Raw genomic sequence first — 23,231 nt, forward strand, 5'->3', positions numbered from 1 at the left:
GACTGAAAACAATTGTGAAGCCGGGGCTGTCTCTATCTAGCCAATAAACATGGAAATCATGCCTCTGAGCGAAGGCGCACGGCGTTTGTAAAGCAGGACAGTGAAGAAATAATAGTTCTGCAGAATGTCTCTAGGTATATCCAGGGATAGACAGATATGAGATATAAAAGTAAGAAAATAACCTGTAAGCGGGCGAGCTGGGCTGTCCGTGCCACAATCTTATTGTAAGGGTCAACAATTTTGGTCCTTATCCTGAATAAAAGGAAAGTGAAATAAGAAATACATAAATAATAAATAGTGCAAAGCATCTGACTAACTGGTGCTAATGGTTTCAATTTATAGCAAAAATAGCACATTTTCTGATATCTATTAACCATGCATGTGATGTAACCACACCACTTTTTTAAAAACTTGGACCATTTCAAATGCCTTCAATGGAGTCATTTACCTGTCCACAGCACTCTGGAGAGCTGCAATTCTGGTCTGCATCATTTGTAAGACACCTAGAAGCAAAAACACCCATAATTTCCTGCTCAGATTGAGCTGAACTACATCCACTGCGTAAGAATTTGAAACGTGACAAGGGATCCCTCTGGTGGACAGATGCTAAACTGACCGTACATTCAATTCCATTCACATTTATTTTTTGTATAGCGTTTTTCACAATACACATCGTTTCAAAATAGCTTCACAGAAAACGCATTTTTTTCTACATTACAATTAATTACAATCTGTTTTCAGAAGTGACTGTGTCAAAGTAATGTCCATGCATACAAATCATGTCACATAATGATTTAAGCAAAAACAATGAATGTATTAAAGCTTAGATTACATGCTGTGATCATAATGATTGCAATTTAAAGACAATTTGGCAGTTTTGTATGTTGATTTAAAGATGCCATTATCAGAAGTCATTCAAATTCATCTCAGTGATTTAATGATAATTTTAAATGTTAATTTTTTTTATATATATAATGCTTTGACGACAATAGGCAAGTCGTAGATTATCCATCCCCCTGAAAACTATTTGTAAATGTACTAGAAGAAGTAAAGTTGCACGCTGCATCTTCTAAACATGTAATCTCAGAATACTTCAAATGCCATTTTTATATGCATGTGAAATATCCATTTCCTACAACTTCAAATCAGGCATCACGCAGATACAAATGGATTTGGACCTATTATTATTAGCTCACATAACAAACTTAACGCAACCGATGATTGTGATTTTAATTGGAAAGCAGATAATGAAGTATTACCTTCAAGAGATTCGATCCCTGTTGCCTGAGCTAGTAGATCCTCATGTCTAGCCACTACCTGCGATCAAAAACAGAACTAAATATTGGTATGCAACTTATAATGCGTGTTATAATGGGTAGTTTTTTTTAATGTTCATATAGTTTCCAGTGCATAGAGATGACCTATAAAGCATGCTTTCTAACTTTCTGGACATTATCCTAACACAGATCTGCATTGAAAGCTGTTCATCCTTACAGGTGAATGTCTCACCTGACAGATGTTTGTCTCACCCGACAGGTGTTTGTCTCATCCTGACAGGTGTTTGTCTCATCCTGACAGGTGTTTGTCTCATCCTGACAGGTGTTTGTCTGATCCTGTATGTCTCACCTGACAGGTGTTTGTCTCATCCTGACAGGTGTTTTTCTCATCCTGTAATGTCTTACCTGACAGGTGTTTGTCTGATCCTGTATGTCTCACCTGACAGGTGTTTGTCTCATCCTGTAATGTCTTACCTGAAAGGTGTTTGTCACATCCTGACAGGTGTTTGTCTCATCTCGACAGGTGTTTGTCTCATCCTAACAGGTGTATGTCTCATCTCGACAGGTGTTTGTCTCACCTGACAGGTGTTTGTCTCATCTGACAGTTGTTTGTCTCATCTGACAGTTTTTTGTCTCATCCTTAAATGTGTATGTCTCATCTCAACAGGTGTTTGTCTCACCCTGACAGGTGTTTGTCTCATCTCGACAGGTGTTTGTCTCATCCTGACAGGTGTTTGTCTCATCTCGACAGGTGTTTGTCTCACCCTGACAGGTGTTTGTCTCATCTCGACAGGTGTTTGTCTCATCCTGACAGGTGTTTGTCTCATCCTGACAGGTGTTTGTCTCATCTCGACAGGTATTTGTCTCATCTGACAGGTGTTTGTCTCATCCCCTGCCAGCTTTGCCACCTGCTCTGCAATGACAGCATGATGAATGGCTTGAGCTGTGTACGTCTTCACATCAAAACCCTCTTTAAGGAAATCAGTATAGCACTCTGGAAGGAAATAAAAACGCATAACAGGAGACCGCATCGCCTGGAGATCCTGCAACATTACAGTACACACAGGTTATGTGTGTTACTGTGCTATTACTGCAGCTAAAGGCGTCGATCGAGATGATTAATCAGCCTGGTTAACGTACAAACACATGCACATATACAATTCAAAAACAGAAATCATATTAAAGCTGGATTTACCATATTTTTAGCAGTGTATTCGCTGTTGATTCCGGACTAGCCTCCATCGTTGCCATGTCACCAGTGACGTACAATCCCTGCTTTACAACATGAATGGAGAACAACGGCAATTGGTCATGAATATTAATTAGTTTTACCTACGTCACAATATTATAAATTCGCTAACGGACACGATTTCATGCTAATGTTGATTTAAATAATTTTAGAACGTTTTCTGTTCGTGTATTCTGTTCAGTTATTTATCACTCTATCAAAGTAAATAAATAATAATTTCGTTTCTTGTTGATACGAGGTGAAAGGTTAAACACACCCACCAACACCGAGACAGGAAGTGAGGAGCTACTAGGCGTGAATCCACACGTGTTTTATTCCAATGTTTACAATACAGAACTCGCTTTTTTAACGGAATACATGCTAGCTGTTTTTGTAAAAAAAAAAAAAAGGTATATGTTTTAATAAGGAATTTGATATTGTATATTTGAACCGCACGTATTTCCAGTGACGTCTTAGGACTGTAACGTTAGATCATGACAGAGGTGCACAGTAAAGTCCCAGTGGACAGTGGGGATATCATGGATCTGTTTAACAGGGGAAAACCAGTCAGAGTGTGTGCACCTATGGTCCGATACTCGAAGTAAGAGACACTGAACTGATTCCTGTAGTGTAAGCATGTGGTGAGGTATCTGTTGTTCTGATACGAATGGTTTTCTTTGTTGTTCATTCCTGATTTTTCAGGTTGGCTTTCAGATGTCTGGTGAGGAAATATGACTGTGATATATGTTTCACCCCAATGATCATTGCAGCTGATTTCATGCGCTCTACAAAAGCTCGAGACAGTGAATTCACCACCAATAAGAGTAAGTTGAGATTTTCTTCTAGTTGTCCTCTAAGCCAGTGGTTCTCAACTTTTAAATTAACATTGTCATGCTTTATTAAAGTATTTTAACATACAAAAGTAAACAAATCATTGCCATCAATCATGAAAGTGCTTTTGTATGCTCATTTAATGCAAGGAAACCTTTGCACTCTATCTGCCATGTTGTATAGTTATTGTATATTGTATAGTTGTATCTTATATTTTATATTTGATCTAGATTTTTAGGCTCTACTGTTAGTGTTATCTGTATGCACCGGGGGTCTGAGAGTAACGCAGTTTCAATTCTCTGTATGTATGTACTGTACATGTGGAAGAATTGATAAATAAAACAGACTAGACTTGACTTATGATTGAATCGCTTGCACAGCTTTCTGTTCAGTAATTACAAATGACATGTGTTTGTTTCTTAGCTGACAGACCGTTGATCGTCCAGTTTGCTGCAAAGGATGCACAGACGCTGGCAGATGCGGCGAGTGTGGTTTCTCCTTTCTCAGATGGAGTGGATTTGAACTGCGGCTGTCCACAAAGGTAATGGTAATATGTTTAAAAGTATGTTTAAAAAATGTGAATTTACCCTGAATGACTGTTGACACCAGATTTGTAAAGCTGTGTATTATACATGGGATGTGGGTTTACTTTCTCAACATATATGTCCAAAAATTTATGAATTAATGATATTGAAGTTTGCACAGATTGCATTAGTAGCATGGTTTTCGTTGCAGGTGGGCAGTGTCTGAAGGCTACGGTGCGTGTCTGATTAACAAACCTGAGCTGGTGAAAGACATGGTTCGACATGTCCGAAACCAAATTGACAATCCAAACTATGCAGTATCCGTTAAAATAAGGTGAGCATCTGATTTCCTGACTTTAAGATGTGTTTTCAGGGTGTTGCAGTGCACTTACAGGTGAAGACAAAGTGACACAACATTACAGAGATTTACAAGCAGAAAATATGAAGCTTGGATTTTTGTTAGAAATTTAATTTTATATTTATATACAAAAAAAATTTGTAATTTAAAGTTGTTGGACAATTGGAATATCAATAAATGAATGTAAATAAAAGAACTGTGTTTTAATCAATGTTTAAGATGTCGTCACAGAATATAACTTTATATGACAGCTGTTTATATAAAGTTGGTTATTAAAGTATGTCAAACTTTCGTTTATCTGCATACTGCATATGAACAGTATACTCTCATGAAGCTATACTGTATATATACACTCACCTAAAGGATTATTAGGAACACCATCCTAATACTGTGTTTGACCCCCTTTCACCTTCAGAACTGCCTTAATTCTACGTGGCATTGTTTCAACAAGGAGCTGAATGCATTCTTTAGAAATGTTGGCCCATATTGATAGGATAGCATCTTGCAGTTGATGGAGATTTGTGGGATAGACTTCTAGGGCATGAAGCTCCCGTTCCACCACATCCCAAAGATGCTCTATTGGGTTGAGATCTGGTGACTGTGGGGGCCATTTTAGTACAGTGAACTCATGGTCATGTTCAAGAAACCAATTTGAAATGATTCGAGCTTTGTGACATGGTGCTTTATCCTGCTGGAAGTAGCCATCAGAGGATGGGTACATGGTGGTCATAAAGGGATGGACATGGTCAGAAACAATGCTCAGGTAAGCCATGGCATTTAAACGATGCCCAATTGGCACTAAGGGGCCTAAAGTGTGCCAAGAAAACATCCCCCACACCATTACACCACCAGCAGCAGCCTGCACAGTGGTAACAAAGCATGATGGATCCATGTTCTCATTCTGTTTACGCCAAATTCTGACTCTACATCTGAATGTCTCAACAGAAATCACCAGAGACTCATCAGACCAGGCAACATTTTTCCAGTCTTCTACTGTGCAATTTTGGTGAGCTCGTGCAAATTGTAGCCTCTTTTTCCTATTTGTAGTGTAGATGAGTGGTCCCCGTGGGGTCTTCTGCTGTTGTAGCCCATCCGCCTCAAGGTTGTGTGTGTTGTGGCTTCACAAATGCTTTGCTGCATACCTCGGTTTTAACGAGTGGTTATTTCAGTCAAAGTTGCTCTTCTATCAGCTTGAATCAGTCGGTCCATTCTCCTCTGACCTCTAGCATCAACAAGGCATTTTCTCCCACAGGACTGCCCCATACTGGATGTTTTTCTCTTTTCACACTATTCTTTGTAAACCCTAGAAATGGTTGTGTGTGAAAATCCCAGTAACTGAGCAGATTGTGAAATACTCAGACCGACCCGTCTGGCACCAACAACCATGACACGCTCCAAATTGCTTAAATCACCTTTCTTTCCCATTCTGACATTCAGTTTGGAGTTCAGGAGATTGTCTTGACCAGGACCACACCCCTAAATGCATTGAAGCAAATCCCATGTGATTGGTTGATTAGATAATTGCATTAATGAGAAATTGAACAGGTGTTCCTAATAATCCTTTAGGTGAGTGTATATATATGTTATTCTGTAAAGCTATTTTTTTAAATACGTACCCTCAGAATTCACAAGGATATGAGGAAGACGGTGGATCTGTGTCAGAAGGTGGAGGCAGCAGGAGTCTCCTGGGTCACAGTTCACGGTCGTACAGCTGACGAGAGACACCAGCCCGTTCACTACGACGCCATTAAGACCATAAAGGACAGCCTTTCCATCCCGGTCATCGCTAACGGTGACATCAAGAGCATGCAGGACGTGGAGGCCATCTACGAGCTCACAGGGGTGGACGGTGCGTGTCATTTAATCTCCATCTGATTTGATTTCTCTTGTTGTTTCTGCTGTTTTTGTGTCTGATATTTTTGGACTTCTGCAGGTGTGATGGCGGCTCGGGGATTGCTGGCCAATCCTGCCATGTTTTCCGGGTACGAGGAGACCCCGCTGCAGTGTGTGTGGGACTGGGTGGACATCGCTGTGGAGCACGGGACCCCGTTCACCTGTTTCCATCATCACCTGATTTACATGCTGGAGCGCATCAGCTCTCAGCCCGAGAGGAGAGTGTTCAATAGTTTATCCAGTACTTCTGCCGTCATTGACTACCTTCACAGTACATACGGCTCCACGTAGATGTTTTTAATCAATGCATTGTTTTAGAAGTTGTAATAAAGGCTCAAATAAAAAAAAAAACTATCTGAATATGTATGCTGTTTATGCGTAAAATGTATATAATTGAAAAAATATGAATTCATTCAAAAATAGGTGTTAAAAAGTTTCTTAACAGGGTCAAATCATGCATTTCTAAATGCTTTATATATTTCATATATATATATATATAATTATATTTATTATTATTTTTTTTTTTTTTATTATTTGAACTTCTTTTACCTAATATATTTACTTGAAGCACACTTAAGATTTTAAAATGAATATTTTAATAATTAACTATCATATTTGCATGTTCATGGGTTTCTATTGTTGGTTAATGATCACTTGGCGTGCAGGTAAACAAATACAATATTTCAGTTTTTAGAAAGTGTTTTATTACTTGTGATTTATTTCATAATCATTATTTTAATTTTACATTTCAGGATTTTATTCATTATTAGCTTTTGATTAAACTCATATACCCCCTGAAGTTCCTTCACAGACACCAGTTTGGGAAACCTTGACATAATGTATTGTTTCATAAAAAAGTAATCTATACACACACACACACACTCACACACACACACACACACACACACACATATATATATACCAGCACTTCACTGTTGGTTTGACGTTAGTTAATGTTTCATATAAGTCATTGTGTCACTTTATATGTGTGTATTTAAGCTATTTCACAGCAGAGCACCTTTGTCAGTTCATTTAGATTAATTTAATGATGGATTGGTTGTGTTGCATTTCATGTGTCTAACTATAAAAGGTAATACACTTGGACAAAAAAACCCAAAATCATAAATATTGATTAAGTCTTCATCTTAAAAGCATGTTGTTTAAAAGATGTTTGTTACTGGACAGCTATGTGTTCAGACAGTCTGTATAATTATACATTACAAATTATTCTGAATTTGGGATGCATTTTAAGAATACTTTTCCCATTGACTGGTAAAAATGCTCAACACTGCTGTATACACCACTGCACATGTGAGCGACGCGCTGCATGAAAGCACATTCACTCGCTGACAGCAGATGGCGCTAAACTGCAGAAAATGCAAGCCCTTACCCTGGAAACCTCATAAATACAGCAGCTGCGCTACTTTCTAAAACATATTTAAATAATTTTAAATAGCCATTCAGATTTGTGGATTCTATGGTGTTCATCACAGACAGATACTTAAATATTTAGGCTTAATAGGCTATTTATTTTCAAACGTTTAAAAAATGTTTTAATCTGGATTACAACATGCCCTAGATATTGTTTGAAAGTGTTTTGATTCTTTATTGTTCATTCACACTTTACATTAGGGCTTCATTTTTTTTTAAATCAGTAGCTATAAAGCTTTTTGCTGATAAGATTAAGGATTTAAAACGTGATATTCTTTGGTACTTCACATGACCGGCACTGATATATAAATCCAGTCAATTGGTTTTAAAGATCTGCTGTACTTCTGCAAGAGGGTGAGATCAGAACATACCCACAATGCACTGCAATATGAACAGCCAATCAGAACTATTTATACTGTCCTCTCTTTTGTTCAAAGTAAATAAATAAATGATGAATAGACCTAAATGTGTTTGTATAATAAATGTGATTATTATGTGAATAACACCACAGCAACTCTAGTCTGATGACTTTAAACATGTTCTAGCATTATACACAAAATAAGTATTAAAAAATAATAATAAAACAAATATATATTCTTATGCTAAAATATTATATTTAATTGTAATTAAATTAAATTGGTTTCGCTCTCCTGTTGTGATTTTGGTAAATTACAGCACAACATATCGAATCTAATGAAAAAAACCTTTTAATAGTCTATGTTAAATCAGGTTGCGCCCTCCTGTGGTGATTTTGGTTAAATACAGCACTTTAAATAAATCAAGTTTAATGAAAAATTAGGTTGCGCCCTCTTGTGGTGGTTTTGGTGAATTACAGTGCTGCAAACTAAGTCTATTTTTTTTCCTTAATACTTTATTGGCAACCAATAATATGCTTCTTTTACTGTCTATGATAATATGTACAATGCCATCTCCCAATGTATAACAACATCAGATGCATCAACAAGAAGTTAAAAGGAAAAAGAGGGGGAAAATGAGAGAGGGTATATAAGCATCAACTTACAGACAAATATATATTATACATATTTCACACTTTCAAAGGATATTTGGGTTTAAAAAAATATCTGGGTAACTTGAGCAAATCTTTGTTAAATGTTTAAGATGCACCTGAGAGCATTGCTATTATTATTACCCCATGCATGATTGTTCTGTTCTGTTTAAAATACACGGTTTTAAGCTGTAGTTTTACATTAGCTGTTTGTTTTATTTATTATTTGCTCGTCTGTGTAAAAAATATGGTATTTGATATTAACAATAGCATGCTTGCAATCATAGTATTTAAACATTTTCTTGTGAAAAACATTTTATTCGGTTTAGTTGTTTGCATCTGTCTGCTCGACAGGCGCACGCGCAAGCCGCAAAGTGCACGGTCTAATGACGTCACTCGCGTGAGACGGCAGTGCTTTGCTTGGGCGCTTAGTCAGAGAACGTCTAATAGGAAGACGGGCTCTGGTTTAGTTTAGTTTTCCTGAATTGTGTGGTTCGTCCGAAATTTCTCAGGAGTTTTTCTTCATTCGCAGGTGAGATGTAAACATCCCGCTTTTCTGCTTCTGTGGGTGCTGCCTGTAATGTCTAGTTTATCTACGTTTGAGTTTTGTGTGGACTTTATGTATGATCGTTTCCTGTTTGATCACATCTTATCCTACACGTTGTTCGTTTACACTAAATATTCAATATAATTAAACTATTATACATTTTCACTACATGAACACGGTTAAATCAATTTACGCCCGCGGTCTGATAATTGCACTATACTTATAAATATTGTTATTAAATGTTTTGTGTGGTAAAAACGAGACATCCTGTTAACAAACATCGTGGCAAAGTGTGTGACTAGAAGATGCAGGTGAAACGTCATTGAACAAGATATTTGATCCAGGCATAATGCCATAAATAGATTATATGAGATTAATTACAGCTTTGATTAGCGAGGCATTATGACTTTTTTTTTTTTTTTCAAATTGGTACATCATTATCTAAACCTATGTGTATGAAAGACTAACAGATTTTTGTTTCTTTATTACTTCTTTTGTCATACAGGTGATACAGAATGACGTTGCAGTGGACTGCGGTTGCATCGTTCTTGTATGTGGAGATCGGTGTCCTCGTCATCTTATGTCTGCCCTTCATCTCTGCTCAAAGGTGAGATGTTTCCTTGTAGTTCACTCGTGTTCGCTGTCTTCCACTTGCTCTTACTGACGTCCATGTTTGCAGATGGCAGAGTATTTTCAAGTGGAGCATCTGGAACCGTCTTTCCCAGTTCTGGAACAAGGGCTTTCTCACCATGATAATAATCCTCATCGTTCTCTTTCTTGGTATGTCATTTTCTGGTTTTATTGCCTTGTCTTAAAGGAATAGTTACTCCAAAACTGAGTTTGTTTATTCATCAGATCTGGAGAAATGTAGCATTGCATCACTTGTTCGCCAATGGATGCTCGGCAGTGAATGGGTGCCGTCAGAATGAGAGTCCAAACAGATGATTATAAACATCACAATAATACACATCACTCCAGTCCATCAGTTAACATTTGGAGAAGCCAAAAGCTGCATTTTTGCAAGAAACAAATCCATCATCAAGACGTTTTTTTTATTTCAAACCTTCACTTCGGGCCAAAATATAATTCCATAATCCATAATAACGCATCCTCCGGTGAAAAAGTCCATCTTCTGTTGTCTCCCACACTAAAATACCAGTTTATTTGTTGAGTGCTGTTTTGGACTGATTTCACTTGTAAATAATGCTTGATCCATGCAGATTTCTCTCCTGATTCAGATGAGATTACTATATTCACTGGAGAAAGCAATGCTATGGATAGAGAACTTATATTTTAGTCGAAAACAATAGTTTGAAGTTAGAAACCTCTCAATGATGGATTTGTTTCTTACAAACATGCAGCTTTTGTCTTCTCCAGATGTTAACTGATGGACTGGAGTGGTGTGGATTATTGTTGTTTTTATCAGCTGTTTGGACTCTCAATCTGACGGCACCCATTCACTGTAGAAGATCCATTGCTGTAATGCTACATTTCTCCAAATCTGATGAAGAAACAAACTCATTTACATCTTGGAAGGCCTGAGGGTGGATAAAGTTAGATTGGAAATGATCCAAATTTGTGTTGCAACCCGCTGCAGATGCCCTGCGGGAGGTGAGGAAGTACTCAAATGATGACCGGAGCAAAGACGCCAAACTGCAACCCAACATGTTTGACCACATGCACATGAAGCTCTTCCGAGCCCAGAGGAACCTCTACATCTCTGGTTTCTCACTCTTCCTGTGGCTGTACGCATTAATCGTCATCAATGACATCGCCCTTTGGCAATGTGTCTGGTGATATTGAACTCTGGTTCTGTTTTCTCACAGTGTCATGAGGAGAGTCATCACTCTGATTAACCAGCTGGCCACGGCTGTGAGCACCAGCATCGCTCTGCAGACTCAGGCTGACAGCGCAAACAAAGCTGCCAAGAAATACATGGAGGACAATGAGATGCTCAAACAGGTTAATAGCCTTAAAAAGCAGGAATCCCATGAAACCTGCACCGCATTTCACACCGAAATCAAAAGGCAGATACATAGAAATAATATTTTCAATTAAGAATGTAGCTATGATCAAAATTATGCAAAAGCATTTTTACTTCAATGAAACCTGCACCACATTTTACCCCAAAATCAAAAGATAAAAATAAGGAAAAACATTTTCAATTAAATGTCATACAAATAATACAAAATGGTTATATTTTTTGTAAAGAAAAAAAAAAAGAACATATGCATACATTACAAAAATTATTATTTTCATGGACATGTCATTGATTTTATTTTGTATATAAATATATTTTCTTTATTTTAGATAGATAAGAGAGATATTTTGATTTTGGGGTAAAATACAACTTGATAAATATAAATATCAAGTTATCAAAGTTATAATCCCGGTTGAGGAGGAATAGACTGGAATATTGTAGTGTTTAAGGAACTGGTGTCCTTAAAGTCTCTTTAGTAATAGAAGAACAAACTATTGTCACCCTCAGGCACTTACAGACGGTAAAGGAGAAGGAGGGAAGACGCAGGATCCAGAAGTGAACAAAGCGCTGAAGAGAGATGTGCAGAGACTGACGGAGGAGCTGAAGAGCAGCACAGATGGTGAGCACAAGCCAGACAGACACTCCACATTCATTCGGTTTCACAAATCACAAGCAAATGAGCTACAGCTGTTTGCTTTTCTGTAGCTCTGAAAAAGTCCCATTCAGATTTGGACGCCATGAAGAAACAAACTGAAAGTCTGACCAAAGAATATGACCGTCTCCTTCAAGAGCACCAGCAACTTCAGGTAACACGATATTATACATGTGCTTAGAAATGTTGTTATTGTTAATGAAATAAATAAAGTAACTTTCTTTTAAAGCTAATAACTAACTATAAACATTTATAAACATTTATAAAAAACACTATAAATAATGAAAATCATATTAACTACTTTCAAATTAAGGTGAAAATGTCACTAAATATAACTAAATATAACTAGCAGTTAATAAAAATCATATCGACATATTTACACAAATTTAAAACAATACAACTTTGCTTAAATTTTTTAAAAAGTACTAAACAATTAACATTAATATAAACATTAAAACTTGTAAATTAATCAAATGAACTGTAATATATAAAATATCTTTTTTTATATAAAAATCTATTAAACTTATCTCAGTGATACTAAAATAAAGTACCGTATTTTCCGCACTATAAGTCACACTGTTTTTCATAGTTTGGCTGGTCCTGCGACTTAAAGTCAGGTGCGACTTATTTATCAAAATTAATTTGACATGAACCAAGAGAAAACATTACCGTCTACAGCCGCCAGAGGGCGCTCTATGCTGCTCAGTGCTCCTGTAGTCTACACTGAAGACATAGAGCGCCCTCTCGTGGCTGTAGACGGTAATGTTTTCTCTTGGATCTTAGTTCTAAATAAATGCGACTTATAGTCCAGTGCAACTTATATATGTTTTTTTCCTCGTCATGATGTATTTTTGGACTGGTGTGACTTATACTCAGGTGCGACTTATAGTCCGAAAAATACGGTAGTGGTTATTTGAAATCTATATTGTTTTGCATGTTTTAAACTAATACTGGCAACCATGTTTCAAAAAATCCCATCAAAATGGTGTAATAAAATTAATACACAGTAAAAAGATTCATTATAATTTATGAAACCTATCAGATAGAAATCTAATCTAAATAAAATAATTCATTTTATTAAATTACACTTATACCGTAAATGCTAATTAATATTTCAACAAAATGAGTAAAAAGAGGTTATTTGTTACAGGTAAACATCAAGGAATATAATGTGACCAAGAACAATTCAAAATCATGCTTTTTTCTTGTTTTTTAGAATCAGCTGGACAGTGGAGACAAAAAGGTCATCTAGGCAAGTGGACGCATTGGAAACCTGTACGTTATTGCACAGTAATCACGAATATGCTCGGTTCCTCCCACTTGCACTCACCTGTGCACTCACACATGCAAACTATTATGAGTTCTCAGTTCATGACATCACATCCTGTCAGGTTTCCTGCTCGCCACACATCTGATGTGATCCCGATGTTAAAGCGGTGCAGTGCTGTATTTTGAGATTGCTGCATAATGCAGCTGTCTGTGAATAGAGCGACTGAAACCCAACACTCATTGAGAGGTGCGTTTACAGGAAACTGTAGGTTATTTAGTCAAAAAGTGACTGATGTTTGCATGTCACATTCTGATATCCCTCATGTTGCTTTCCTCCTCCTCTGCTCCATTCTCTCCCTTATTTTGTTTAAAAGTGCATACAAAACCTGGTTAGTCATGCAACATCCAGAAACATGCAAACACGAGTCAACCATAGTACGATTGGAATACTTCCTGAAGTACTTTTCCACAGCAATATTTCCATTCATATTTTCCAAAGAAGACATAATGCAAGCCTATCTAAGATGACATACATTACAGGCTCCTTTAGTCATTTGATCAACTTTAATTAAGAAGAATAAAACCGTATACACATAAACAACAGGTAAGAAGTAAACACATCACAATGAGACCATGTATTTCCTGGCTGAGCAAACAGTCTGTTAGTGAGCGGTTAGTGTTTGTCCTCGAGTCTGGAGAGGTAGGTCAATTACACCTGAGTTCAAACGCTGTTAGCTGTTAAATAAATGCTGAAATGTGAATGATTTCACAGTCCAATAGAGAGAAGTGATCATTTTTTAATTTTGAGTCCATTTGAGGTAGATGGTTTTGTGCTATCGATGCTTAAACTTGTTGATTCTTACAAAACATGTCCAGGTCATATTTCACCCCATTTAAAAAAAAAATACAAAAATAAAAATGAATCTATTACAAACAATATTGTTTTATTAGAATGTTTTATTACTAATAAGCACATTTTTTATGGAAACTTTTTCTTCTCAGAATTGCGAGATATAAACTTAGGGAAAAAAAGTCAGAATTACTAGATATAAACTTGCTATTGTGAGGAAAAAGTCAGATTGTGAGAAGTCGCAATTAAATTGTTTTAATTTTTTAGTCCATTGCAGAAGCAAACGAACAAAAACAAATGTGAGAAATAGAGCTTAAATAAATAAATGAATTTGTCTTTTGTAATTCCTATTATTTTTATTTTTTTTAATCTCCTAACATTGAGTTTAGGTTTTATTTTTTTCACGGAGTTACTAGAAAAACATTGCAATTAATCTCACAATTAATGTGTTTTTCTAGAATAGTCAAAACATAATGTATTTACAAAATATACACTGAAGAGAATTATTCCTGCTTGACCTGGACATGTTTAGGTGAGATTCACTCTGTTATTAGATGAGGGCTGGCTATTTTATGTCACTGTTTGCTTATTCTAGTCACAAAATTTTACAATTAAAACTATTTAGACTTGTGTAAAGATTAAAAGTCTGAATATTATCCTGTGCTGTTAGACACGGCTAAATCAGATTTCTGTCATAAGATTATAATTTTTTTTCATTTACTAAGAATAAGCCGTCACCCGCCGTGTGGGTGTTGAAAATCATGCTGTCTGTACATGCGTCTATGATGCACGAGGATACCACGCTCACTTCCTCTCTCTCAGACGCAGGAAAAATTAGGAGAAAACCGAAAATGTTCTTAGTTGTCATTGCTATGCAAGCTTGTTTGGTCGGCTGATTCCCTAAGGATGGAAAACAGTCTTATAAGGGGATTGTTTATGCCTTTGCTGTATCGTTATCTTCCTGTCAAATGTGGTCGAATATGCAATTTTCTGAATCCTATGTTCTTTATGCTTTTAATGGGTGCAGAAATCACCTGTCTAAGTGCCTTGTTTCCGTTCTGCTGTGATTGTATATGCCATTTTCACGATTAAAGCGACTGATTGTAATTCTTTCTCAAAATGTAGTAAATCATTCATTTTATTTTTAAAAGAACGTATCTAATATTTTACATAAATGCATTTTTTTTACACATCACTTTGAAGTATACAAAAAAAACATAAGCAAATAAAATTCTGTACTGCTTAACCTTAAAGCAAGAAATAAATGCCACTTGTTTTATTTGCTTTCCAATTCACAAATAAAAACCTTTCGCTCGGTTGTTACTGCTAGAAGTCATTTGCCCGAAATCTTGCCAAGGACAAAGGAACATTTTTGCCAGCTAAAACCAGACAACGATTTATACAAGTATATAAAAGTATAATTATTTGCAAATTTGAGGAACAATTGATTGAATGACCTGAGAATAGACCATGTTGACTTTGCCTTCTTGCACTTTTTGTGTTTTTTTTGGCACAGGAATGCACCCGTTCACACGTAACGACACACACACAACATTTCTCACAGTGACACCGCACAACATCGATCATGAAGATGATTACTTACATACGCACGGCGTTCACACAGTTCTGACCCATTCCTCGCTCATTTCTTAAACAGAAGGAACTGCTGTCAGGTGACACTGAAAAGCACAACGGTGAGCGTTTTGTTCCTTCATGTCGACGCAATTGGAGATCTCCAACAACATAGTCAACCTGTAGCCCGCTTAACAAGGCCAACCTATATTAAGCACACAGTGTCGTGGTCAACTGTTTCAGGCGTCTATCTGTGTGTATGACAGACGAGAGAGATACGATGGACGTGATCATGAACCCACAAGGTGTTATCCTTATAGGGCCAGTGCACAACGATGGCTTCAATGAGAGGAAATCCAATATTGTTGGGTGTCTGACACTTCTAGAAGCATCTTTACGTTAAATCCAAATGAGATAGGTAGTTTGTAAGACATTCTTCTTCTTCTTTTTTTAGCCAAAACATCATGTACATTCAAGAAATAAATCTACTATATCAAAAACAACTTATTTCACATCATTTACACGAGTCTGATAGAAAGTGTGGAACAGACGGCACATCACGGCCCTGTTGCTCCCTGCGCAGGCGTCACAGACGCGTCTCCCGATCCGGATCGTAATCTGCCGTCTGCGGGCATTGGTCCGAGTTACAGCTGTTGTTTTCTTCTTTCCTGAGGGCTTGCAGCTCGCCGACTGCAGCCCCTGTGTCTCCGTTTGCCAGCGTGTTGCGCTCTTCCCGTTGAACGTGCCGTCGTAACACCACCAGACCGAGAAAGCACAGGAAGAAGGAAACAGAGCGTAAGCCCAGCGTCAGGCCCAGATATGCGATCCTGAGTGATGGAGAGTGAAAACACAGAATAATCAGATGAACACAATTACAAACTTAAACATACCCGGGTTTCTGCGGGTCTTAGGAAGTCTTCTATCAGAGCGAAATGTCTTGAAACTTGCATGCATCGCAAAAAAAGAACATTTTCCTCAATATTTTGTTCTCCAATAAACATATCTGAGCATCCATAAATTAAGATATATTTCCTTGAGATGCAAATGTAAAATGTCTTCAGATATCATACAAAATTAAGCTTATGCTTAAAACAAGAACAAACATCTTTCAGTGGGGTATGAAAAAAAAGTCCAATCTTAATTTAAAATAAGACTTATTATAATCACTTTGTTTCTCAAGTAAGTGTATCTTGATTTACAAAATACTACATAAAAATACAAACTGATTTTTTATTTTTTTTGCCATTGTGATCAGAAGGTACAAAGTTATTTTCATAATCTAGAGGTTTGGAGCAGAGCTATTCAAGCTTCAAGCTATTAAAAGTTGAAACGTTAACATGGTTTTAATTTATATATATATATATATATATATATATATATATATTATAAAATATGTATTTTCAAATAAACTGTTGCTTATACAACTCATTGTGTGATTACTATATATTTACACTTAGAAAATGCTAAACTATTTTATTCCCTTTAATTCATATCTTACATTTTCTTTACTTGGTCTTTAATTTACCTTCTTCAAACCTACCAGAAACCCTAAAGACACAAGATCTATGTAATTTCTCATCAGAATTTCAGGTAACACTTTACAGTGTCCTTGTTACAAATGTTACATGTACTCACTGTAGCAATAACAGTAAACCATAAATCATTTAATGCAACTAACCCTAAACCAATAACTATAACCCCATAATAAGTACATGTTGATAATTAATATTACTCTGCACTAAAATGTGCAATTACAGTGTAAAAAGGACAGTAAAATAGCAAGATATGTTTACATGCACAAATTTTTCTAAATGAATCGGAATCTTCTGTTTATATTAATTCTAAATATTGCAGTCCAATTTACATATTCCTTTACATGAGCATTACATGCATTCTAAACAAAACTTTAGTGCATGTGCCATAATGCAATTTTTGCCTAAAAAGAAAGCCGGTATGTCAAATGAGGATTTTTTTTAAGCTAATAATATTTAGCAAACATTTAATCCAGTATTCACTGGCCAGTTCGTGAGATGCAAGATCTAAATAAACGCACATCTAAAAAAACATAAAATAAAATGCATTTAAACATATGCATTACAGCCTAAAGTATTTCTAAATCTAATCTTCAAGCACTATATTTTTTCCTATTAATCAGCTTATTTCGGGTTTACACCTGAAAATGAATTAAAACCACACTCATTTGGTTTTATTGAGGTGTTTACATGAAGGGTTTTCAGTTTGATCGAAAAGAAAAACTGTTTTAATGTATTTGGAAAAAACATTTTTAATTTAGCAAAAAATGCAAGTTAGTTGTGTTGCTGCTTTGGCTTATTCCAGCCCTAGACTGTAGTATGTATGTAGGTGGAGTGTGGAGAAATGAGCTGATTACCTGTAGGCTGTAGTGTTGTAGATTCGACAGGCTCCTCTCCCTCCGCATTTCTTCTGACCCCATTTCAGACAGGTGGTGTCTATGATGGCTCCGAAGTATATAGGAGCTGGGATTCCAGCTGTGGAAGACAAAAAACAGCATTCCATCTACTACTGCTTCAAAACAAATCATCATTACCACCGTGACTAAAAAATGATTCAGCAGAGACGTCAGCAGCAGCAAACACCAGAGCGTCTCTCACCTAGAGTGCGTGTCGTCAGTGTGTGAAAACCCAAAGCTAAAGACTTCAGCTGAGGTCTGATGCATCTGTCGATGAAAACAGAGAAAGAGCAGCTAGATTATCTCCTTTCAGAATAATATAAAAACAGGTTTGACCGATGAGCTGCTTACAATAAATAAGACAGTTAACATTCTATATCACAAAAAGAATGCAAATATCTTTGTATATATTTGCATTCTTTTAAAAAAAAAGAACGTTCTTTAAAAAAAAAGAACGTAATACAATAGAACCAAGTATTGTACCTACTACGACTACTTCTAATAGATGATAAATATTTAATTCATAAATAATTGCATAGTTTGCAAATTGAATAATTGCATAGTGATGTATTGCATAGTTGATTTATATTTTATTTAAATTTAAATGATTAATTTAATGGCTAATAAAATGATTATTATTTTGCATGCAAATGCATGTAAAAATTTTAATAACCATAATAATAAAAATATATTATCAACCCGATTTTTCTGTTTGTCATGATAAATTGAATAATCATTGTATGTTATGAATGTATTTATTATGAAAATAAATAGAAAAATTGGGTTTTTTGATTTAGTATGAAGACATTTGCATTCATAAAATATTGTAAAAAGTTATTTTTATTTTTACATGCCTTAAAAAAGCAGAAATTATATTTTGTTGAAAAACAATGTATAACATGCATTGTACACAAGACCAGAAACATTTATAAGGAAAATAAATACTAACTATCTTTTATGACGGTACCATGAACTGCTACTTTTTCCACTGTATTTGAATTAAGACATTTAAATATAATTTTTATAAAGATATTTTTGGTTATTTGTATTTTTAAACAGATGGAAAAAGTAGCATAAATGCATTGATGAATTGTCCATATTGACAGAAACATTTTTATGAAAATACATTGATTTTATATTGCTAAGATGATGAACAAACATGAACACAGCCATTTCTATTGAATCAAGCCACTAGACTTTAGAAAAGCACTATGTAGATTACTTCATCCAAAGTAATCACGTCTTCTCTCAGAAGCTGCAGACACACAGGAATTTTTATTTCACCAAACAAAGCCGGGCCAGCGCTGCTGCTGCCGCCGCTAACCTAATTTAGCCCGAGGGAGGCTGAGCATTCCAGCAGCGTCAGCTGACTGAGCTTTGGGAGAAAGCTGACAGTCCCTGGTGCTAAAGCTTTTCCTTTCAAGACAAGTTTGATTACTGAACTTCACAAGTGACCATAAACTTGTCTCAACCGATTTTGCATTGGATCGAGTGACATTTTTGACTGGCTTACAGTCCTCGACTAAGACACGGAATAATGAGGGGAAAATCACATTAGTGCCGCAGAAACATGCAGTCAGTTTTCATCTGAAATCTGCTTTTGAACTGTGGGGGGAAAAAACCAAACACATGACTGGACGACCTTTCTGTGCTTCCCTTCTGTTGTCTATGAAACGATAGCATGCAAACAAAGTTCACTTTACCAAGACTTTCTAATATTTATTAGATTAGACATTTTGAATCATTCCATCACTTCCTCAATAATGCATTCTCTGCAGTGAATGGGTGCCGTCAGAATGAGAGTCTAAACAGCTGATAAAAACACCACAATGATCCAAAATCAAGAAACATCTTTGATGGCCTGAGGGTGAGCACATTTTCTGCAAATGTTTTTATCTCTGGGTGATTTATTCCCTTAAAGCGAGCCGTAACGCTCAGGACCATCGGCGGTTCGTGAACAACAAATCACGGTCAGATATTCACCTGATGAGCAGCATGTATCCCGGCGTTCCGCCCAGCGAGATGATAAAGGAAGTGATGACAGACAGAGCCAGGAAGTAGGGGAAGACTCGATGGCAGTTGTCTCTGTTGTTGCATTGGCCCACACTGGCCGTATGATTCCCGACTGCTACACAGCTGCACTGCTCGAACACCTGAAACACACAGACACAGCACATCTTCACAATGCAGTGCTCTGTTGCTTGTTACTGCTTTGATGCAACTTACTCAATGCAGTGATGTCCTAACCACAATTTTTAACAACTTCCATCACATATACTGTCTGATACAGTATGGCCGATTAATAAAAATAGTCATTAAAAGTTTTATACATGCAGTTTATGAGCTCATATTAAACAGTATTCACCCATTTCTAAAACTGCTTCTTTTATTTCTTGCAATCTTTGATTTGAAGGAAAATAGATAAGAAATAAAAGCAGACAAAAGGTGAAAGACTGCTTAAGAGCTTTGAGGGAATGAGCTACTGAACCCATTATGTAGCAGAAATATTCAAAATGGTCACATGACGCACAAATAATATTGATAATATTGGATTGTGGTTACTATTGTTATATATATATATATATATATTTTTTTTTATTAAATAAAATTAATTTCGATTAAGTGTGCTGTTCAAGATACTGAATAATATTTTAATAATATTTTTTATTTTCTCCTTTTTCTTTTTTCGCGCTTTACATTATTTTCAGTGTGATAAATATTAATGCATTATTTTGTCAAGCCTTAATACATTTTCCTATGAGCTTCACAGGCAAATGTAAAAATGTACAATTGTTCTAAATATAAAAAGCAATGAAAAAGTTGTTAAAAGTTATTGCAGTTGTTTATCAACTAAAAAAATCTAATGAAATAAAATCAATTTAGATGAAGTGTGTTGCTCAAGTGATTTATGTACCATTATATTTATTATATTTTTATTATTATATTTTTATTTCACCGCATTGACTATTTTTAATGTGGTATATGAATATTGATGCATTTTTATATCCAGCCTTAATACATTTTCCTATGAACTTCACAGGCACATATAACATGTAAAAATGTACAATTGTTCTAAATGTTCTAAAAGTTACTGTAGTCATTTATAAACCAAGAAAAATAAAAATTAAATCAACTTAAATGAAGTGCATTGCTTATGCATTGATTATTTTCCAATTATATTTATTAGAATTATATATTTAGTACTTTTCTACATATTCTATCGTAGAGTGCACTGCACTGACCATATGAATATCAATGCGTTATTTTGACCAGCTTTAATACATTTTCCTATGTACTACACAGGCAAATGTAAAATCAAAAAATTTACAATTATTGAAAATGTAAAATGCAAAGAACAAAGTTGTTTTAAGATAATGTAGTTGTTTCTAAAAAATAAATTCTTGTCAAAATCACTGACTTAGGGCTTCAACAGAAGCATAAAATAAATGAATAAAAATAAAAAGTAGGTCGGTTTTGACATTTTTAATCTTACTATTAAAAATCTCTCTCTCTTTCTCTCTATACATATATATGGAGAAAATAAATTAGATGTTATATTTATACATTTTCTACTTAAATTTACTGAAAAAAAACAAAACAAAACATAACATCCTCTAAAAATATAAGCTGTCCATATACTGAACAAATACAGTCACAGTGTGCTCTTTGATTGAGATAAACTCAACAAAAGATTACACTAATTCTTTCTTTAGCAACAGTCTGAAAGGAAGGGACAAAAGACGTGCGTATAACAGATGCTGGAGATATGAAATGGACACACAGGATGGGAGGGAGGAAGAGTATCGCAGCCGTTTAGATGCTATGAAACTCCACAGTGTTTAGACAGAACCGAGCAGGTCTGTGCTCTCAAAGAGAGACGGGGAAGGAACCGTGTCTCAGGAAGTTTCAGAGAAGGTACAAAAATTCAATATAGCCTTTGTGCTGAAGACAAACAGGTTGTGCACACCCTTCAGAGAGTGCTGGGAAAAGCCGAGTTCAAGGCATATGAAACACAACACAATGTGGCTCGCATTCTTTGAAGGGATGGGATAACAAACACACGCCATTGTTCCAGAGTCACACTCCCGGTTCAGAGGCCGTGCTTACCGTGTCCATTCCAGAGCCGTGGGACGTCCGGCATCCAGCCAGGCAGGGGGAGACGTAGGTGAGGCCGTTCTCACCGCACACGGGGTCCCAGTTTCTTCTGGGACAGTCACAGATTGTGTTGCAGGAAGCCAAGAGATATTTGTCCTCTTTGTACAGACTCTCTGTCCTGTTTGTTAGACGTAACAAGCAGATTGTTACTGGCTCATCCAGCTCTTATGATTTAGCAAATGAAGCACATCATATAATTAATACCTTTGTGTCATATAGGTCAGTAAAAAGGTCACTGCTGACTTGTACTTCAGTAAAACAGAAATATATATATATATATTATATATGTGACCCTGGAGATTTATACACTTATGCATCATCTGAAAGCTGAATAACATTGATGTATGGTTTATTAGGATCGGACAATATTTGGCCGAGATACAACTATTTGAAAATCTAAATACTGAGAAAATCAAAGTTGTCCAAATGAATTCTTAGCAATGCATATTACTAATCAAAAATGAAGTTTTGGTATATTTACGGTAGGAAATTTACAAAACATCTTCATGGAACATGATCTTTATTTAATATCCTAATGATTGTTGACATACAGTAAAAGAAAAATATAATTTTGACCCATATGATGCTATACTGGCTATTGCTAAAAAATATACCCCAGTGAATTAAGACTGGTTTTGTGCTCCAGGGTCACACACACACACACACACACACACACACACACACACACACACACACACACACACACACACACACATTTGTTTATTTAATTTTTGTTTTCTCAAGAGGAAACCTCACTCCCACTAGGAGTAAAAACTATTTTGAAGTTGATTTATGCTTGGTAGATCTCTGTTGGATTGAGAATCATAAAATTTTCATCATCAATTTTGATGAATTATCAGTAAATGTATTGTTTCATTTATAAGGCCTGCTTCAGTAAGTCATCATTTTTATGATGTGTTCCTATCTTGGCATGAAAAGGATTTTCTTTCATTTTTCGTTATTTGTCGTTCATTATTTTAATCAGTTCGATGATCGATCAGTACAAAAATTATGATAACTGTCAGAAATTATTTTGCTTAATATATGGGTGTAGGACTGCACAATGGTCACAAGAGGAAAAATGGTCAAAAACAATTGTGCTGCTCCCAAGTCAATTACCTATGTCAACTATGCCACGGGCCCTCAATAGGGCAGATTACATGAACTACTTGGACTAGTCTTCACCAAGTAATTTTTTTTCATTAAGTAACTTTTTTCCGATCGATTAC

General features: G+C 35.9%; 1 protein-coding gene and 2 pseudogenes across 2 annotated transcripts in view; 1 reads left to right on the forward strand and 2 right to left on the reverse strand.

Moving 5' to 3' along the window:
- Window positions 1–2,364, reverse strand: part of LOC132105367 (conserved oligomeric Golgi complex subunit 5-like) — a 67,285-nt pseudogene extending 64,921 nt beyond the window's left edge.
- A 412-nt stretch (window positions 2,365–2,776) lies between these two features.
- LOC132105488 (B-cell receptor-associated protein 29-like) lies at window positions 2,777–13,194 on the forward strand (annotated as a pseudogene).
- A 2,025-nt stretch (window positions 13,195–15,219) lies between these two features.
- LOC132105487 (solute carrier organic anion transporter family member 1C1-like) overlaps window positions 15,220–23,231 on the reverse strand; it is a 28,632-nt gene continuing 20,620 nt past the window's right edge. For both annotated transcript variants that reach the window (XM_059510628.1, XM_059510630.1), the window contains exons 11-15: window positions 21,955–22,120; window positions 19,831–20,000; window positions 18,050–18,114; window positions 17,809–17,926; window positions 15,220–16,246 (exon numbers count right to left, since the gene is read on the reverse strand). In XM_059510628.1, the coding sequence (XP_059366611.1) occupies window positions 16,006–16,246; window positions 17,809–17,926; window positions 18,050–18,114; window positions 19,831–20,000; window positions 21,955–22,120 (760 nt within the window). In that variant the 3' untranslated portion in view covers window positions 15,220–16,005. The remainder of the gene's footprint in view (window positions 16,247–17,808; window positions 17,927–18,049; window positions 18,115–19,830; window positions 20,001–21,954; window positions 22,121–23,231) is intronic.

Source organism: Carassius carassius, chromosome 26 (assembly GCF_963082965.1).
Source record: "Carassius carassius chromosome 26, fCarCar2.1, whole genome shotgun sequence".
NCBI lineage: Eukaryota > Metazoa > Chordata > Actinopteri > Cypriniformes > Cyprinidae > Carassius > Carassius carassius.